The sequence below is a fragment of the Salvia splendens genome, chromosome 21, assembly GCF_004379255.2.
Source record: "Salvia splendens isolate huo1 chromosome 21, SspV2, whole genome shotgun sequence".
In the NCBI taxonomy this organism is placed as follows: Eukaryota; Viridiplantae; Streptophyta; class Magnoliopsida; order Lamiales; family Lamiaceae; genus Salvia; species Salvia splendens.
This window is the reverse complement of record NC_056052.1, coordinates 26,772,647-26,789,429: the sequence shown is the minus strand read 5'-3', so window position 1 is coordinate 26,789,429 and position 16,783 is coordinate 26,772,647. Positions and strand designations below refer to the sequence as shown.

Here is a 16,783-nt window from a genome sequence, read left to right as displayed (position 1 = left end):
ATAACATCTAGAAAAGAAAATAATAAATCAACAAAGAATTATAACTAGCAAGTATAACTAACATAGATTGGCAGTTCTCTTACATATCAACAAATACAAAACTGTGAAAAATAATTATAACGTTATTAACCCGTTACCAGAAGTAGCTAAGCCACTTACTCTAGAATGTTCTTGAAAGAATAAACTACACTTGAAGCCTTCGTCTTAGACTACGTATATATAAGTTTTGGCTGATACTAAATATGCACGTGAAGACCACATGCGAAGAATGAGTTTGCTTAGAGTAGAGAAACTGCCTTGGCCGTTGCAGGGATCAGGCTGCAGCTGTTCTTTTATGTTCATGATCATCAAGATTTAGAACATGAAGCAGCTTGGTCCAGGATTCTGGGATTCCCCCGGGAAGATCAAACTCCAACAGTCTTCCACGTAGGCGATAAAAGTCCTCCACAGGTCGACTCTGTATCAAGATTAGAGTATTCACATAAAATCAAATTCAAATATTTCTAGTTGAATACGCTGAAGATATTGACTTCTCTAAAAGTCATTATAGAGCGATCAAATAGTCATTTATCAAGAGGTATCCATCCCACTTCCCGCTAAGCAGCTACGAGTCTACAGTTAGATGCATACCATATATAATGTCCTGTATACGTATTGAGTCTCGTGACATGGCAATCAAGTCGTCAAGAATGCAGAGTATGGAAATTACCTGTTCATTATATACTCGCAGGCGTTCTTTGACAACTTCTTCGTTGTCATCAGAACGTGTGATTAGTTTCGATTCACATTGTGGAGGAGGAGGAAGGGGAGGCATGTACATTCTTGGATTTCCATCTTCTCCCTTGATGTCAATGCAGGCAACATTATAGTTCCCTCCACACTCGCTGCAAGTTCTTCTCCCGAGGCATTTTGCAATTAATGCTTCCTCTCGTAGTTTTAGATTGATTACCAAATCAATATCCGTTACGTCTTCCAGAATTTCCTGCATCAACAAAGCATTCAGGAAACATATAATGACAAGAAGTTTGCAGCTCTTCTAATAGCAGCATTCCATTTATGATGAGAAAGAATTCAAATTCTACATGGAGAGGGGATACATTAATACTATGAATAAGTGTAGACATTGATCAATCTGAAAGTGGATATAAGTCAATGAAGAAAATACTATCACATGCTAAGATATTTAAAGAGTCAATAAGTGATCACAGCATGGCGAGTTTCATAAAAGCTTTCAAAAACGCTGAGCCAATCAAGCTAGCAGACTCATTAAAACACACACAAATGTAACTTTTTCTGCTCGAACCTATCAAAAGCTATTGCTTACCGCCTGTCTTACAGTCCGAGGAAAGCCATCAAGAATAAACCCCGTTTGACCCTTAGCTTGAGCTTCTTCTAGACGCTTAGAAAGGAGGTCTATGATAATCTCATCCGAGATCAACCTCCCCTGGTTAACAATCTCTGCAAGCTGCACAAGGAAAGAAAACTAGTACAGCAACAGAGAAAAACAGATATCAAAGAACATGAATTATAATATAATTCCAAATACGACATTAATGCATTGAAGATGGATTCCCACAAGCCAATTCCATCTAAATTATTCATATGAAATGATAATAATCCACCTTTAGCATGCTTAAACTATATCCTTTGAGCTAACAACAGAATCTAATCATCATATGATTGTCTAAATTAACGTTTTACAAACTTAATTATCATAATCTGTATCAAAGAATAAGCCTTAGCTCAAATCATACAGTAGAGAACAGCACTAATTTTTTTAAAAAAAGCAACAATATTCACCACCAATGATAGAAGCTGCACAAACTGAGAAAAGCTGACCAGTTCAAACTAAACTAATCCAATTGGAAAGAGAGACTCAAATCCTTAACAAAGAAAACCTCAAATCCTAAACAATTTGATCAGTGCAAGCTGAATTAATCCAATAAAACCTCAAAATCCTAAACAATTTGATCAGTGCAAGCTGAATTAATCCAATAAAACCTCAAAATCCTAAACAATTGGATCAGTGAATACTGAATTATTCAATTGACAATCGGAGAGAGATAGATGGATCTCAAATCCTAAGCAAAGAAAATCTCAAATCCTAAACATTTTGATCAGTGCATGCTGAATTAATCCATTTGACAACCAGAGAGAGATAGAGACAGAGAGACCTCAATTTCTTAACAATAAAACCTTAAAAACTCTACAATTTGATCATTGAACACTGAATTAATTCAATTGACAATCGGAGAGATAGAGAAACCTCAAATCCGAAAACCTCAAATCCTTAATAATTTGATCAGTGCATACTGAATTAATTCAATCGACCTGAGAGGAGAGGGGGCCAGAGGAAGAGAGCTCGTGGCGGACGAGATCACCCGTAGCGATGTGAGGAACGCCGAGGAGCTTGGAAAGGCGGGCAGCGTAGGTCCCCTTGCCGACGCCCGGGCAGCCAAGGAACACCCACTGGACGTTCCTCCCCTTGCCCGTGGAATCATTGGCGGGCAGCGCGGAAGAGAGAGGCGATGAGAGTAATTGTCGGTCGGATTTCGTGCAGAAACTTCGAGCTGAAGCGGCTCTTCTCCAAATAAGGCGGCTCAATACCGCCATTGAAGACTGAGAAGAAAGGAGAGAGAGAAATCACGTGTTGATAGAAATTTCAGCAACGAATTATTCGGTGCGATTTAGAGAGAGGGATGATTGGAGTTGGGGAGACGGAGGTGAGGTTGAAGGAGGAAAGCGACCGAATTGAGGCACGGGCGATTTCAGAAAAACACGTGCTTTTTATATTATTGCCTTTTTGCATAGGATTTTTTTCATGGAGCATGCGGATGTCCCGGCGGACGTCGGATCGGCGTGCCCGGCATCCGCGCAGGACGTCCGCTATTGGGTCGGGAGAGGCGGACGCGACATCCCCGGCGGATGTGACGTATCCGCGGCCTCCAGCGACGTCCGTTGTGACGTCCGCTATTGCGGTGCCACGACGGGCATCCCGATTTTTTATTTTTTAAAAAATAATTATGTATGTTTTTTACTATTTAAATAAAATTGATGCATTTTCTCATGTTCGTGTCAAAATTTTAATTCCGTAAATTGCATATTTGTGAATTTTTATTATTGTGGATGTCCGCTCTCGTGCAGTAGGATATCCTTATGGCAGTGCAGTGGGATGTCCTTAAGACGTGGTAGAAGGTGTTTTTTGGTGTCCACCGAGATGTCCGCTGTGACATCCGTCCCCATTGCGGATGCTCTTGTACTGTTATAATTTCGTGTAGTATTTTATTTTCGATTTTCTAAATAATGTCAAATTATCAGAAAAACATGTACTCCTAGTTTTCTCAAATTTTGGTATATTCAAAATTTTGAAAATTATATAAAAAAATCTTGGAATTTAGATTTATTTTCAATTATCCTATTCTGAAAGTTTTTACTCATATTGTAATTTGATATTGGAGGGCTTGCAAAATCATAGTACATGTCTTCGTCGGTGAATTAAACAATGTTATTTATTTGCAGAGAAAATGACATTATATAATTGATAAATATGAACAAATTTTATATGGAAGATTTATCCTATACCTTTCAGACTCGAGACTAATTTTATGTTTGAACTAAAATAAAAAATAGAACTATCAATTATAAATGGATGGAATTTGATTTATTACATTATGACAAATTTTGAATGTATATTGTAATAGAGATATTCTATATATTTCACCGACATAATCTTGATAGGATTTTTATGCTACCAATTGAAAACGTTCTTTTTCAATTCCATAGAATTCCAATTCCAATTTAATTCCAATTCCGGATACCGAACCGACCCTAAGTAAAACCAATCTCATTGATAGAATAATTGCACTTCTAATAGGGAAAAAAGGAGAATATTCGTTTCCTTGATTCTTAGAATAATTGCACTTAGTAATTAAAAAGAGGCTTCTTTATAAAATGGAATTTGACCTTTAGAAGTCATTCTTTATTCTTTATATTACTTGATTATCCACTATGGAAACAAAGTAAACTTATTTAAAACAATAAAAGAAAGTCTCATCAACTTCTCAATTCAACTAATTAGGTAATCTACCACATGAACAGAGCAAAATTCATGTAATTTTTCAAATACTCCATTTAATAGTGTTATTAATGAGCAGAGAACCTTAAACTGGGAATTCTCACGCATTGATCGTGCAATACGCGAAAGTCCGGACCCGCAAAATTTCGTGGAAAATGGCCTGTCCGACTAGCACATTTCACACAATCAATGGCTTAGTCTCCAACGACGAGTTACATCTCGAAGGGCGGATTTTTGTTGACCAAACCAGTCCCCGATCAGCAAAAACCCGCCCTTTTGCAGCAACCTTCCCAAAAAGAGTCCGTCAATGAGTTAAAAAAAATGCACAGCATTGCAAAAACTTGTCATATTATAGTTCTTGTGATGTTTCCTACACATAAAAGAGTAAAATCCAATCTTTTTGATATGTAAGCAGTGAGTATATATGAGCAACTTAGAAATAGGCCTTACATTAGCTCAAACATAATCAGTTATACAATTAGCACACTCTACATGATCATAATCACGAAACTAACAATATTAACGACGAAGTAGGACAAGGGAAAGAAATGAAATAAGAAGAAACCAGACTAGGATTAAGATTTATGGTAACATGAAAAGAAAGAACAAAATACACATATTGATCTCACATAGAATCATCTTGCAACATTGTTGGTGCAGCAAAAAATTGTTCATGGACTATGTCAAAGATCGAGCAGCTATGTGGTTTGTTCAGCTGGTTTCATCTGACATTCCATCACCAGCGTGCCTGTCACCAAATCAATGAAACAATCTCGTATTCCATAGACATAATAAAACAGTAACACACAATAAAACTAACTCCAATAGGGTTAACAAGTATTCAACATCCTGGATGAGAAGGCTCAATTGTATGTGTAAAATCAATATCCTTTTGAATACTTCCCAAAGATGCCACTTTTTAAAATTCCATCTGTTCCGTTTTGAAACCCAATTCTCTTGAATATTAAGGCTGAGGGATTAGAAAATGGTATTGCATACAAGACTGCTAAAGGTACTACATTTATCAATTTTTTGTATGTTGTAACCTAAGGATTCCATTGGCCACTTACACGAGAGTGAAACACTAGCAGGATCCAGTACAAAGTTTACACTATAGTAGTAAAATTTCAAAATCACAATTCAAGGATCTTTAGGATGGTGTAAAGAGACATACGGTCAGCGTTTAGAAACAAACCTCCATGAGCTGGTTAAATTTCGAGCTTTTCTATCCAACTGCAGGTTTTCTAGTGCAGCTGAGGCCCTGTGTACATCATCTGGGAGTTCATCGTTATCATATCTCCAACTGTATTCGTCTTTCCTATAGCCAGATGTAGATGACCCAGCTCGACGATCTGAAAATTGGAGAGTTAGAAGGTACAACATTATATTGTTTTGCAGAACTGAGTTCAGATACTTTAGCTACTTACCAGATGTTTGTGAAGAAGGAAGACCCCTGAAATGAGCACAAAATAGATGTTATTAAATGAAACTTCAAATTAAGCAACAAAAAGTATGGCAGTGAAATGATTTATTCACAACAAACCTTACTAATGGAGGTAAACCGCCAGCTGCAGATGCTGGTGAAGTCCTCCTCATGTTTCTAGGATCAATGTTTGATAGAGAGTCGGTATCTGGATTAGTCGATCTCCTGTTGCTTCCCCTTCCTTGGGACAAATTCTGCAACAGCACATATTAAAATCGAGATTACCATCAGCAACACTCATCAGCTACATTACCACAATAACTGCAAGCTAACACCTCCAGCTAATATCTTCAGCAAATGGATAGAGCATTTGTAGGACTTTCAGTTTGCTACTTTGCTTATATAATAATCATAAGAAGCAGATTCCATCATACCTCATACTTCAAGAATCCCTCAAGAACGTCCAAAAGCAAAGGTCTGCTGTCTTCATTGCGATTAAGGTCGTATCCATTTTTGCTGCTAAAGTCTCTTAATTCTGATTTCCAAGAATCCTTTGGCTGAAACAGAAAGATAAATCAAAATTTTGTACAAACAAAGCTAACAACACAACAAGAGTACAAGCAAAAACATGCCAGGACCGTACCAAGTTGCACTCTGGTAAGTAAACTTTCAAGGTATGGTTTAACTGAGCCCAATCTAAATATTCACATATCAACGCAGTTAGAAGTCTTCCTGCAATTACAAGATAATAAAAGATTAATATCACGAATCTCAGAACAGCATCAGAAATTTACAAATGCATTTATGTGAGAAATAATGCCCATGAAACTTTAAACGCTGTTGAACATGTGAGTTACTTAATGTTCAAAGTAAAGAGAAGAGTCACTATTAGAGCCATACTCGGCCTCTACGTAAACATAAGTTCATCAAAAATGGGAGGACTTTGCTTATAGATTTCTATTTCAAAGTACACGACAACCGAAGGAAAGAGAACATGTTTATGTTAAGATGTACCAGAAGGAGAGTTGTGGAGCTGCTTTGCACGATCGTTGCAACTACCCAGAAGAGCGGGAGGGAGCCCATCGTCTTTCTCTATTACTCTATCCTCTTCTTCGATTGCTTCAAATACACTAGCTCTCAGCTCAGCCTAACAAACCAGAAAACACAGAACTTTCACAAGGGAGTCCAAAATCTTTCATGATAGGTGCACATAGAAACTTATACGAAATGCAATCATGTATCAAATGCTCATAATGCAATGCCTAATGCATAGTTAAGCATCTAGAAACATAACATGCTACAGAAAACCAGCAATTACACTCAATTTCTTTCATAAATCACCCAAAATGACAACTTTCTTTGATAATTCACTCAAACTTACCCGATCGCCCAAGCAATTCAAATCCCTAACACCCGACGTAAAAAATCAGAAATGGCAAAGGAAGGAAAAATCATTAACACAAAAGGAGAGCGGCAATGCTCACACGGATCTTGGCGAGAACGCCTTTCTTCTCGAGAGTACGTGTAACTAGGGTTTTCAAATCCATCATTTCTCGCGTGTAATCGTCCATTTCTCCCCCAGTTCTCCGCCCACCTTCTCCTGAGCTCAAGAAACGAAGGCGCCAAGCTATTCTTCAAGCTTATTCGGTTTTGATTTTGCTGAGTTTGGAGCTAAGTGCAAATGCTGATGGATTTGTGCAAGTGTTGAATATAAAGAGTGCTTGATTCACAAATCGCGAACTTTCTATCCGGTTCGGTGAAATTTCACCGTAGGTAGTAAATCGTGTGAAATCGCGCTTTATACCGAAGAGAAAATGCGACTTCTGTTGGTAATGCTTAAAACCGCGCGTTATGGCAAAGGAGTGGCCACAATTTTAACTTGCTGGTGTAGCTTCAAATTTATTTTTTCTTTCTTTTGTGTGCAAGCATTTTGGGTATTGAGAGAATGGGTTATCATAAATTTACGCGAAATTAATGTTTGCATAAATGGTTTATTTTTGGTTAATAAATCACTTTAAGCAAGCTTAATGGTTATGGTTGGACTTGAATCGGTTGTTAATAAAATTGTGTTGTTTAAGTTATTGTTCAACTCCTTTTATCTTTATCATTTTTTTTGGCAAAGAATGCAACAAATCCCGAATACAATGAAGCCGATCGTGTTGCTTAAGTATAGACATAATACGACAACAAATCAACTGCAAAATTCTCATCTCTATGTAAGTACTTGATCACAACGGACTCAAAATCTTGGTATAGACGTTGCACCCTCTTTACAATGGATCAACAAAGATCTTAAACCATCTCGTTATCAATGAAACTCCCACAAACCGTTTATAAATAAAACACCTTTGATTGTGATTTTTTCTAGTAGAAAAGGTGAATTCCATGAACGAGGTAAGAAACAGAGAACTTCAAGAATTAAGATCAAACAGTATGGTAAAATCAAGAAAGTTTAAAGATTCAAACTCAACAGAACAGGGGTAAGCTAATGCTGATGAGTAATACAAGTAAACTAATGAAACTAAAAATGTGCTCTTGGATCGGAAAAAAAAACGACCAAGAACACGATCCACAGCCGGGACGAAGTATATATGGTGAATGAGAATGGTGGAGATCAATTTTTTATGTCAAGAAGTTACAAATCAAGCTCAGAAATGCTAAGAAGATTCTAATCAGCTAATGAGGTAAACATAATCCCAGATCGCAGAATGAACATTTCTGCGTTTACTCAGGACGACACTCAACTCTTGAGCTCGTTCCTACATATAACTCCTGTATGAGCCTTGAAAAGAGATGCCAAGACTTAGACAGACACTTCAATGTGATGATTAATGCAAAATCTGGAAGGTGTTTAAGCCATAGAGAGCAGAAAAACGAACCAAGTTCACCCGAGAGCTCAGTCAATGCACCACAGGACTCAAAGAACTACTGGGGATCATTATTCAGCAAATGTAAACTAAAAGATTTAGGAAATGTTGTATAATAAGGAAAGCAAGCTCTCTACGCCTAAAACTTTCGACACTAAGAGAGCTAGATTCTTCGAGAACAATGGTTATACAATACTACACTTGCTAAGTTTACAGAAGAAAACAGGAGAACCAACAAGCTTATAGCTTACACTCAAGAAGAGCATTGGCTCTAAATCAAGGAAGGTGAACTCTCTAAAGGCTCAAATCTTTCGACATCATACAACATAGCTAGTTCACATAAGAAAACAAGATAACCAACGAGTTCAGCCTAAGCTCAAGAAGAGCATCACTTCTACATCAAATCAACACGAACGTTCTAAAATTTCAAATCTTTCGACATTATACAGCATAGCTAATCACAAATAACCAACATAGCTAAGCTCCAAAAATCACATACACATTTCGCATAATACCTCAAACAAACAAAATATCATCAAATGTATCATCAATTATACAAACAAATTATGCTACAATTCCCCTTTAACCAAACCCCACACAAAAAAACCATTACATTACCATCATTGGCCTTCCTCCTCCAATTTCTTGCAATAAGCTTTCAATGTTAATACCAAATCCCTCGCAGGCGCCTGAATCGTCCCGACCACCGCCGACGCCGGCCCCTTTATCGACCCCAAAATTTGGGCATAAACCTCAGCTCTGGTAGGCAAATTCTCGAGCGCCTTGAACTCACCGGGCCCGTAGAATTTCCCCTCGAAAACCGCTCCGGTGAAGTCGTTATCTTCCAATTTTTTCTCCCTCTGGAAGGTCCGGTACGGCTTCAGCGCCGCCGGGATCTCCTCGCTGTGGACGAAGAGCCACGCGTTCATGCCCTTCATGCAGGGCTTCAGCGCCGCCCATTTGGTGCCCTCGATTGCCTTGTAAACTAGGGTATTTTTGGCGACGAGGAGCTTGGTGGTCTCCGGCAATTGGGTGCGGAGCTCTTGGAATTGCGACACGGTGAGGCCTTTGTAGCTGATGGCGGCGATTAGGTGGCAGGAATCTAGCTCTTGCTTGACCTTTTCGACGGTCTCTTCCTTCTTGGTGCGGCTGATTGCGGCGTGGATTTTGGGGTGGGGCGGCGATTGGGGGCGGAGGGTTGGGGGGAGGTGGGTTGTGGTGAGGAAGGGGTTGCGGAAGTGGGATTTGAGGGAGAGGGAGGGCGGAGGGAGGCGGGAGGAGGAGGGGAGGGTGAAGAGAGTGGCTTCCATTGTTGGGGGATTGAGAAATGGTGGAGAAGAAGAGTGAGGGAAATGGATAGAGTGAAGCTGAGGGGTACTCTTGGGATTTCAAAATCTGTTCTTCCTCCCGACTATATACGAAATAAAAATAACTGATTTGATTTAATTTTCTAATATTTCCCCATTTTTCTGGGTTGATTAGCAAAATCACAATCTTTTTCTCCTCTCTCTTTCAATATGACAGCTTATGCCGCTCTTGCTTCCCTTGCTCAAACTACAGTTGATACAAATTATGCCAAATTTCACTTCTCCACCGATGCAAAAGAAAAAATTGGATACACCAAATGACTAGCAGTTGGATGTTACTCAACTTCTTGAAAGGTATTAATAATGGTTCTTCATTTATCCTTGTAGCGACTCCAAACCCGATCTAGTGGTAGATGTGTGTGATCTAGTTGAAGTGTAATGATCATACGTTTGTAATGCATTGTATGTCCACGCAAAAAATACTCTGGTTGATTTCCCTCATCAAAAACAATTTACAGATTGGAGTAAAGGGTGAAATAAAAAAAAAATCAAAACCAGAAAAAGATCTGTTGATTCGCGGAAAAAAACACTCGAAATCATGATGGACACCTATCAAATTTTGCGAGTCGGATAGACCAGCTAACCGTGAAGGGCTTGATCCACCTCCTCAGAAAACACGCCGTATGCTACTACAACAAACGGAAACATGAAAAACAAACAGTTGTAGTGTGCAGATAGAAGTGTCTATCAGCACATTATTACAAAACCAAAAAACCCCTTAGTATTTTGTTACTCAGTTTATATATTTGCCTCTATTTTTCTCAGCATAAAATACAAAAAGTCATCACTTCGCTAATATGTTAGAAAAGATAACCTATTCCACAGTAGATCAGGTAAATTCTCCATTAAAAGACAGACATTTAGGAAAAAGAATTAATGACAATCATCCACCTGCCTAAATATCATAAGATGTCGAAGCCATACATACCAAATCAGTCATTGTCAAATCCAAGTAATAATCCAAACAAATATACACGCATAATAATGTTTGCTTATGTACTATTTAGAAAGAGGCATTTGTGTAGAAATCCAACCGAGGGAGAAACAAAAGCTACAAATAGAAGAGCTTCAGTTCGTTTTATGTGTGCGAATACAAATCTTCTAGGCCAACCTTGTGTGTCTCTACAGAAGCTTCTGCCTCTGCTGCCGCTCCCGCTCCCGCTCCCTCCACCGCTGCTCCCGCTCCCTCATCATAATCTACAATAAGATTATAATAAATTTCAATTATAATAAAGTTCAATTATTGGTTATGGGAAACACGATAGAATATGATATGAATCCACATCAGTTCCACATAAAAGTGAGTATATTTCTGGCCAAGTCATCAAGTTACAAGATGACATGGAGGAACTGCTTCGGATATGGGATTTATTTTGACAAATTTTGTGTAGCTTAAATCCTAGTCATGTTCATAGATACATAAGAAGTAGTACTAATTATCCAAGGCTAGATAGATCTCTAACCTCATCAAGACTGAAATAGGAGGCACGAACATGAAGATCATAATTTCCATAGCTCTGTTGATCCTCAGCTATCTGCTTCGCTGACTTCAAAAGAGACTTGATACTAGAATCCACTTCAATCAATTCTAGTGTCGGTATTTCTCCTATACCTTGTGGAACCTCCCTTAAGCTCTCACAAAAACGAAGCACTAAGTGCTTTAGTCTTGGAAAGTGACTGCTCTCAGTTATCCAGTGCTGGAGACCTGATTTCTCAATTAGCAAATATCTCAGCTGAGGAAACTCTCCATCAGTTGTTTCCCACGTTTTACCAAAAGGTTGATTTCTTAGCTTAAACACTTGCAGATTAGGCAATGAACCAATAATGCTCATATCTTCAAAAGGAAATTTACCACCCTGCAAGGTCAACTTTTTAAGTGTCCTAGGTATAGTAAGTAGGTTGTACTGCCCCACCCAAAAACAACTGCGAGGCCCAAATAGTTCCAACTTTTGAAGGTGATGGAGATGCTTGAGAAGGTGGAGGTCGCACCTTTTATAAATTTCGTACACAAGTCCCAATCTTTTGACATTTGGAATCATTTGCAAGATCTTTTCAGTCCACACAACATCTTTTATGTAGGCAAGAGTTTGGATATTTTCTAGAGGAAGGTTTGATCCATCTGGAAGACGAGGTAGGATACAAGGACAATGGGAAATAAGATGTCTTAATTGAGACATCCTCCAAATCTCCAATGACAGATAGAAATGAGATACCTTAGTTGAGACATCCTCCCAATCTCCATGTATTTTCCTTGCATAAATTATTTTAGGCTTGGTAGAGGCTGAAGGCATGTCTGAAGTTGGAAGAATGATTAAGGTTTGAAGATTCACAAGATTAGATATTGGTGAGGGAACATTATAAGAACAAACTAAAGTAAGATATTTTAAATGATACAACTCAAATACTTGGGAAGGGAGTTCTTTTGATCTTTGGCTCACAGCGTCCAATATCCTAAGCAATCTGAAACGTCTTAGAAAGGTTGGTGAGCTAGGGAAACTCTGGATTTCGAAGCATAGCATGGAATGGGCGGTTGGGCACCAAATGTCAGCTATACTAGAAAGCCTCAAACTGATGCGTCGCTCATTTATCATGCTTTGTGGAATGACATGACCATGGATAACACGAAGAAACTTCTCATCATGCGCTTTCCTTATGCACAGGTCTCGAACCATATCATGGAGGCTGCAACACTTGATTTTTCCATCACTCTTCTTACTATTTACAGTTACAAGATTTCTCTTGACTAGATCCTCCAAATACTCCTCTGCCTCTTCTTCTATGCTTTTACTATATCCACTATGATGCTTCAAGAAACCCTCAGCTACCCATAATCTAATAAGCCTTGAAGCACGGATATTTTCATCTTCAGGAAACATTGCCATGAAGAGAAAACAAGACCTCAAATGATGAGACAAGTGCATGTAACTCAAAGATAGTATCTCCTCCAACTCCTGACCAACAATTGGATTTACATTTTCAGCAATTTCCTCCCAAGAAGATGGATTATTGTTAACTTCAGACAAGATTCCAGCAACCAAGACAACAGCAAGGGGTAGTCCGCCACAACTTCTCGCAATCTTTTTCCCAACATCTTCCAATTCAGGTGGACAATCGCTGTTTGCAAACACCCTTCCCTTAAGCAAATCCCAACTTTCAGAACCGTTCATGAACCTCATCTCATGAGGAGCACAAGTGGAGTCCGGATAAACAGCTACATCCGGTAGCCTTGTGGTTAACACAATTCGACTTCCATTATTATCATCCGGTAATGCGTTCCTCACTTCATCCCAAATCTTTGAGCTCCAAACATCATCCATTACAATCAAATACCTCCTGCCCTTTAACTTTTTGTACACTTTTGTAAAATCATCTGTCTCGTCACTACCCCTACTACCCCTACCCATTTGCTCTTCCCCAAATTCCTTTGAATCTTTATCATCTAAGCACAATTGTTGTTCCATCAAGTTTATTGAATCTAGAACACCCAAAAGGCCTTTAGGCCAATTGAAATCTTGTGATATTGTGATCCAAACACGGATATGAAAATACTCTACGATAAGTGGATCATCATAAATAGTTTTAGCAAGAGTGGTCTTACCAATACCACTTATTCCCAGTATGGAGATGACTTGTCGTTTTGATGACATCCCACATAGCCTCTCTTTCACTGCTATCACATCGCCATCTAAACCAACCACCCTACTTTTTCCAGCCGGTGCAACTCTTGATGATGATGATGATGACAACGATGATGATGATGAGACATCAAGAGGAGAGTGAGCAGGTAGATTTTCCATCAGATCTCCAACCATTAAACCTAATTTTTGAGTTACATTACTCAGCTGGTCTTCAAATTTCAACTCTGATGGCTTAATCCATCTGTTATATGACAGATGGGACATATACTGTTCGATAATATCTTCAGCTTCATGAGCTAAATCCCTCAGCTTGCCCTCCCAACGGTTGGATCTCTCTGAATAATCTTCGAGGAAGGTAAGCAACATAATTGCATAGTCGTAAATCGATCCAATTTTTTGTTTTGCATCGATAGAGAACTGAGACTTGGCATGATTTGTATAACGAGTCGTGGTTTGAGCAAGGGAGACAAGAGCGGCATAAGCTGCCATTACTGCGCAATGGCCGGAGCTCGATTTGTTATTTTAGAGATGTGAGAGACGAGGAGGAAAGCGATAGGATTGTGAGTCATGGAAGACTTTGGTATTAGTGGAAGACTTACTATTTGTGTACAACAATGAAAGGAAAGGGATTTCCATTGGATCAACGGTGGGGTCCACCTCCGTCCGTCGTTGGTACTGATATGGAGAGTGCACGCAAAGTGTTCGGTGAAATGACTGAACAGGATATGACATCTTATATACGATGCTGATTACTGGCTATTCACAAACACGTGAGATCAATGAAGCCTTGAGATTGTAATTTGTATGTGGAGATGGTGGACATGGAGAAGAAGGCTAATGAGCTCACTGTATGCAGAGTGAGATTCAAATATTGTGTTGTGTTTTAACTGATTTGAAGGCTTGAAAAATTATCATTTTAAAGAATGATTATAAAACTACTTCTTGGGCTTTTGACATTGAGCCATTTTAAACAAGAAGCAAAGGCCATGCAACATGTATTTTAACATTTTCAATTCTTTACCATACATTTTAAACACTTCTTTTATTATCTTAATCTTCCATGTTTAGAACACAAAAATGTTTCGATTTCTTGTGTGAATATTAGAGCACAATACTCCTCTAATTTAAGTCCCAACCCTTCAATTTCTTACAATTGGTTTGTCTAATGATTTGTATGATAAGGATTTAAAAGCCCATATAACACCAAATTATACACTGAAAAAAGACAGCCACTCCCTTATCACACTATAAATACATATATTAATCATCAACATTTTTTATACATATATTTGAGCCATTATACCAGTTTGATGTTACAAATGTCATTCTTCATGGAGAACTTGAGAAAGACAAGGAAGTCTACATGGAGGTCCCCCAGGTTTTTGTGAAGAATTTGGAAAAGGACAGGTGTGCAGACTGAGAAAGACCCTTTATGGGTTAAAGTAATCCCCCAGAGTGTGGTTTGGAAGATTTTGTCAGACAATGTTCAAACATGGCTTCAAACAGAGCCATTCAGATCACACACTATTCCTAAAGAAGAGGAACGGCAAAATGACATGTCTGATCATCTATGTTGACGACATGATCATAACAGGAGATGATGCCGAAGAGATCCAAAATCTAAAGGAGAATCTTTTCAGGGAGTTTGAAATGAAGGACTTGGGAGCTTTAAAGTACTTCCTAGGAATTGAAGTGTTGAGATCCAATCACAGAATATTCCTAAGGCAGAAGAAGTATGTACTTGACATGTTAGCTGAAACGTGCCTTCTGGACTGCAAGCCTGCTGAAACTCCAATGGTACCCAACCATGGATTGAAGATTGTGGATGGAGCTAAGCCTACAGACCGTGAAAGATATCAACGGTTAGTAGGTAAACTTATTTATCTTTCTCATACTAGGCCCGACATCACATATGCAGTTGGATTTGTCAGTCAATTCATGCATCAGCCTCAGGAAGACCATATGGATGTTGTCATGAGAATTGTGAGATATTTAAAGGGAACAATCAGTTATGGGATATTCTTAGAAAAGAAGAAAGCTTTAGAAATTGATGGATACACCGATGCAGATTGGGCAAGCAATCCAGTCGATAGAAAATCCACTGGAGGATATTTTACCTTTGTTGGGGATAACTTAGTCACTTGGAGAAGCAAGAAGCAAAAAGTTGTAGCATTATCAAGTGCAGAAGCAGAATTTCAAGGGATCAGAAGTGGCCTGATGGAGATACTTTGGCTTAGGAGGTTGTTAACAGAAATCGGCTTTCCTCCACGGAAAAGTCAATTTTTCTGTGACAATAAAGCAACAATCAGCATTTCAGAGGATCCAGTACAGCATGACAGAACGAAACATGTCGAAGTTGATCGTCACTTCATCAAAGAAAAACTTGAAAGCGGCATCATCGAATTTCCATTTGTCCGATCTGAGAAACAACTTACAGACATACTAACCAAGGCGTTGAGTCCTAAAGTCTTCAAAGAAATTCTGGGCAAGTTGAGTATCGGAGATACCGTTGCTCAACTTGAGGGGGAGTGTTAGAAAAAGGAATCATAAATGGCCGCCCCTCATTCATTGCAGTGGAGTTCCTTGATGTATGAAAGAGTTTGAAGATTTTCTAGACAAGTATTCGATCCATTTGGGGGAAGAGGTAGAGTATAAGGCCGTGGAGTATAAGGTGCCTTAACTGCGGCATCCTCCAAATTTCCAATGGTAATGAGAAACGAGATGATGGATCACAATTACTAGGCCAATATCTTTTCCAATTGTAAAATGTTGAAACAATGAGAGAGATTGGAAGGATGATCAAGGTTTGAAGATTCATGAGATTAGATATGGCTGATGGAATTGAAGGACATGTTAAAGCAAGATATCTTAAATGAAACAAATCAAATACCTCTGAAGGGAGTGAAATAGAGTTTTCACTCATGGCATCAAATATCCTAAGCAATCTATAGCACCATAGAAAGGATGTCACACCAGGAAAGTTCTTAAGATGGAAGTATAGAATGGTGTGGATGGTTGGAGCCCAAATGTTATTCATATAAGAATGCCCAGGAGTAGTGTGCTGCCCATTTATGAAACTGATGTGCCTCTCATTTATGGTGCCCTGTCGAACAACACTACCATCGAGAACACGAAGAAACCTCTCATCGTGGGCTTTCCTTATGCACAAGTCTCGTACCATAGCACGGAGGCTGCAACACTTGATTTTCCCATCACTCTTCTTACTGGTCACAGTTACAAGATTTCTCTTGACTAGATCCTCCAAATACTTCTCCGCCTCCTCTTCCAAGCTTTTTCTACATCCATGTTCATGCTTCAAGAATCCCTCAGCTAACCATAATCTGATTAGCCTTGAAACACGGATACTTACATCTTTAGGAAACATTGACATAAACAGAAAGCATGACCTCAGA

The 16,783-nt window shown here is 38.8% G+C and overlaps 5 protein-coding genes across 6 annotated transcripts; 1 reads left to right on the top strand and 4 right to left on the bottom strand.

Moving 5' to 3' along the window:
• Window positions 1–38: 38 nt before the first annotated feature.
• Window positions 39–2,755, bottom strand: LOC121785498 (probable adenylate kinase 6, chloroplastic). The gene is made up of 4 exons (XM_042183947.1): window positions 2,332–2,755; window positions 1,325–1,465; window positions 710–982; window positions 39–457 (listed from the first exon to the last, which is right to left on the bottom strand). The coding sequence occupies exons 1-4, from the start codon at window positions 2,611–2,613 to the stop codon at window positions 314–316; spliced, it is 840 nt and encodes a 279-aa protein (XP_042039881.1). The 5' UTR covers window positions 2,614–2,755; the 3' UTR covers window positions 39–313.
• Window positions 2,756–4,498: 1,743 nt separating this feature from the next.
• Window positions 4,499–7,259, bottom strand: LOC121785432 (protein TONNEAU 1b-like). Its single transcript, XM_042183851.1, has 8 exons — window positions 6,983–7,259; window positions 6,513–6,645; window positions 6,142–6,230; window positions 5,933–6,055; window positions 5,619–5,752; window positions 5,503–5,528; window positions 5,271–5,427; window positions 4,499–4,823 (listed from the first exon to the last, which is right to left on the bottom strand). Exons 1-8 carry the CDS (start codon window positions 7,067–7,069, stop codon window positions 4,787–4,789), a joined length of 786 nt encoding a protein of 261 aa, XP_042039785.1. The 5' UTR covers window positions 7,070–7,259; the 3' UTR covers window positions 4,499–4,786.
• A 1,477-nt stretch (window positions 7,260–8,736) lies between these two features.
• On the bottom strand, window positions 8,737–9,752 carry LOC121783445 (50S ribosomal protein L10, chloroplastic-like). Its single transcript, XM_042181514.1, has one exon. The coding sequence runs from the start codon at window positions 9,673–9,675 to the stop codon at window positions 8,986–8,988; it is 690 nt and encodes a 229-aa protein (XP_042037448.1). The 5' UTR covers window positions 9,676–9,752; the 3' UTR covers window positions 8,737–8,985.
• An 853-nt stretch (window positions 9,753–10,605) lies between these two features.
• Window positions 10,606–14,329, bottom strand: LOC121785413 (putative late blight resistance protein homolog R1B-17). Of its 2 annotated transcripts, XM_042183831.1 has the most exons (3): window positions 13,172–14,329; window positions 11,196–13,102; window positions 10,606–10,929 (listed from the first exon to the last, which is right to left on the bottom strand). In XM_042183831.1, the coding sequence occupies exons 1-3, from the start codon at window positions 13,857–13,859 to the stop codon at window positions 10,855–10,857; spliced, it is 2,670 nt and encodes an 889-aa protein (XP_042039765.1). In that variant the 5' UTR covers window positions 13,860–14,329; the 3' UTR covers window positions 10,606–10,854. The 2 variants fall into 2 exon arrangements, with proteins under 2 accessions (XP_042039765.1, XP_042039763.1); XM_042183829.1 differs by having other exon boundaries at window positions 11,196–14,329.
• LOC121784454 (uncharacterized mitochondrial protein AtMg00810-like) lies at window positions 14,183–15,816 on the top strand. The gene is made up of 4 exons (XM_042182588.1): window positions 14,183–14,218; window positions 14,677–14,777; window positions 14,840–15,443; window positions 15,622–15,816. The coding sequence occupies exons 1-4, from the start codon at window positions 14,183–14,185 to the stop codon at window positions 15,814–15,816; spliced, it is 936 nt and encodes a 311-aa protein (XP_042038522.1).
• The last annotated feature ends 967 nt before the right edge of the window (window positions 15,817–16,783 follow it).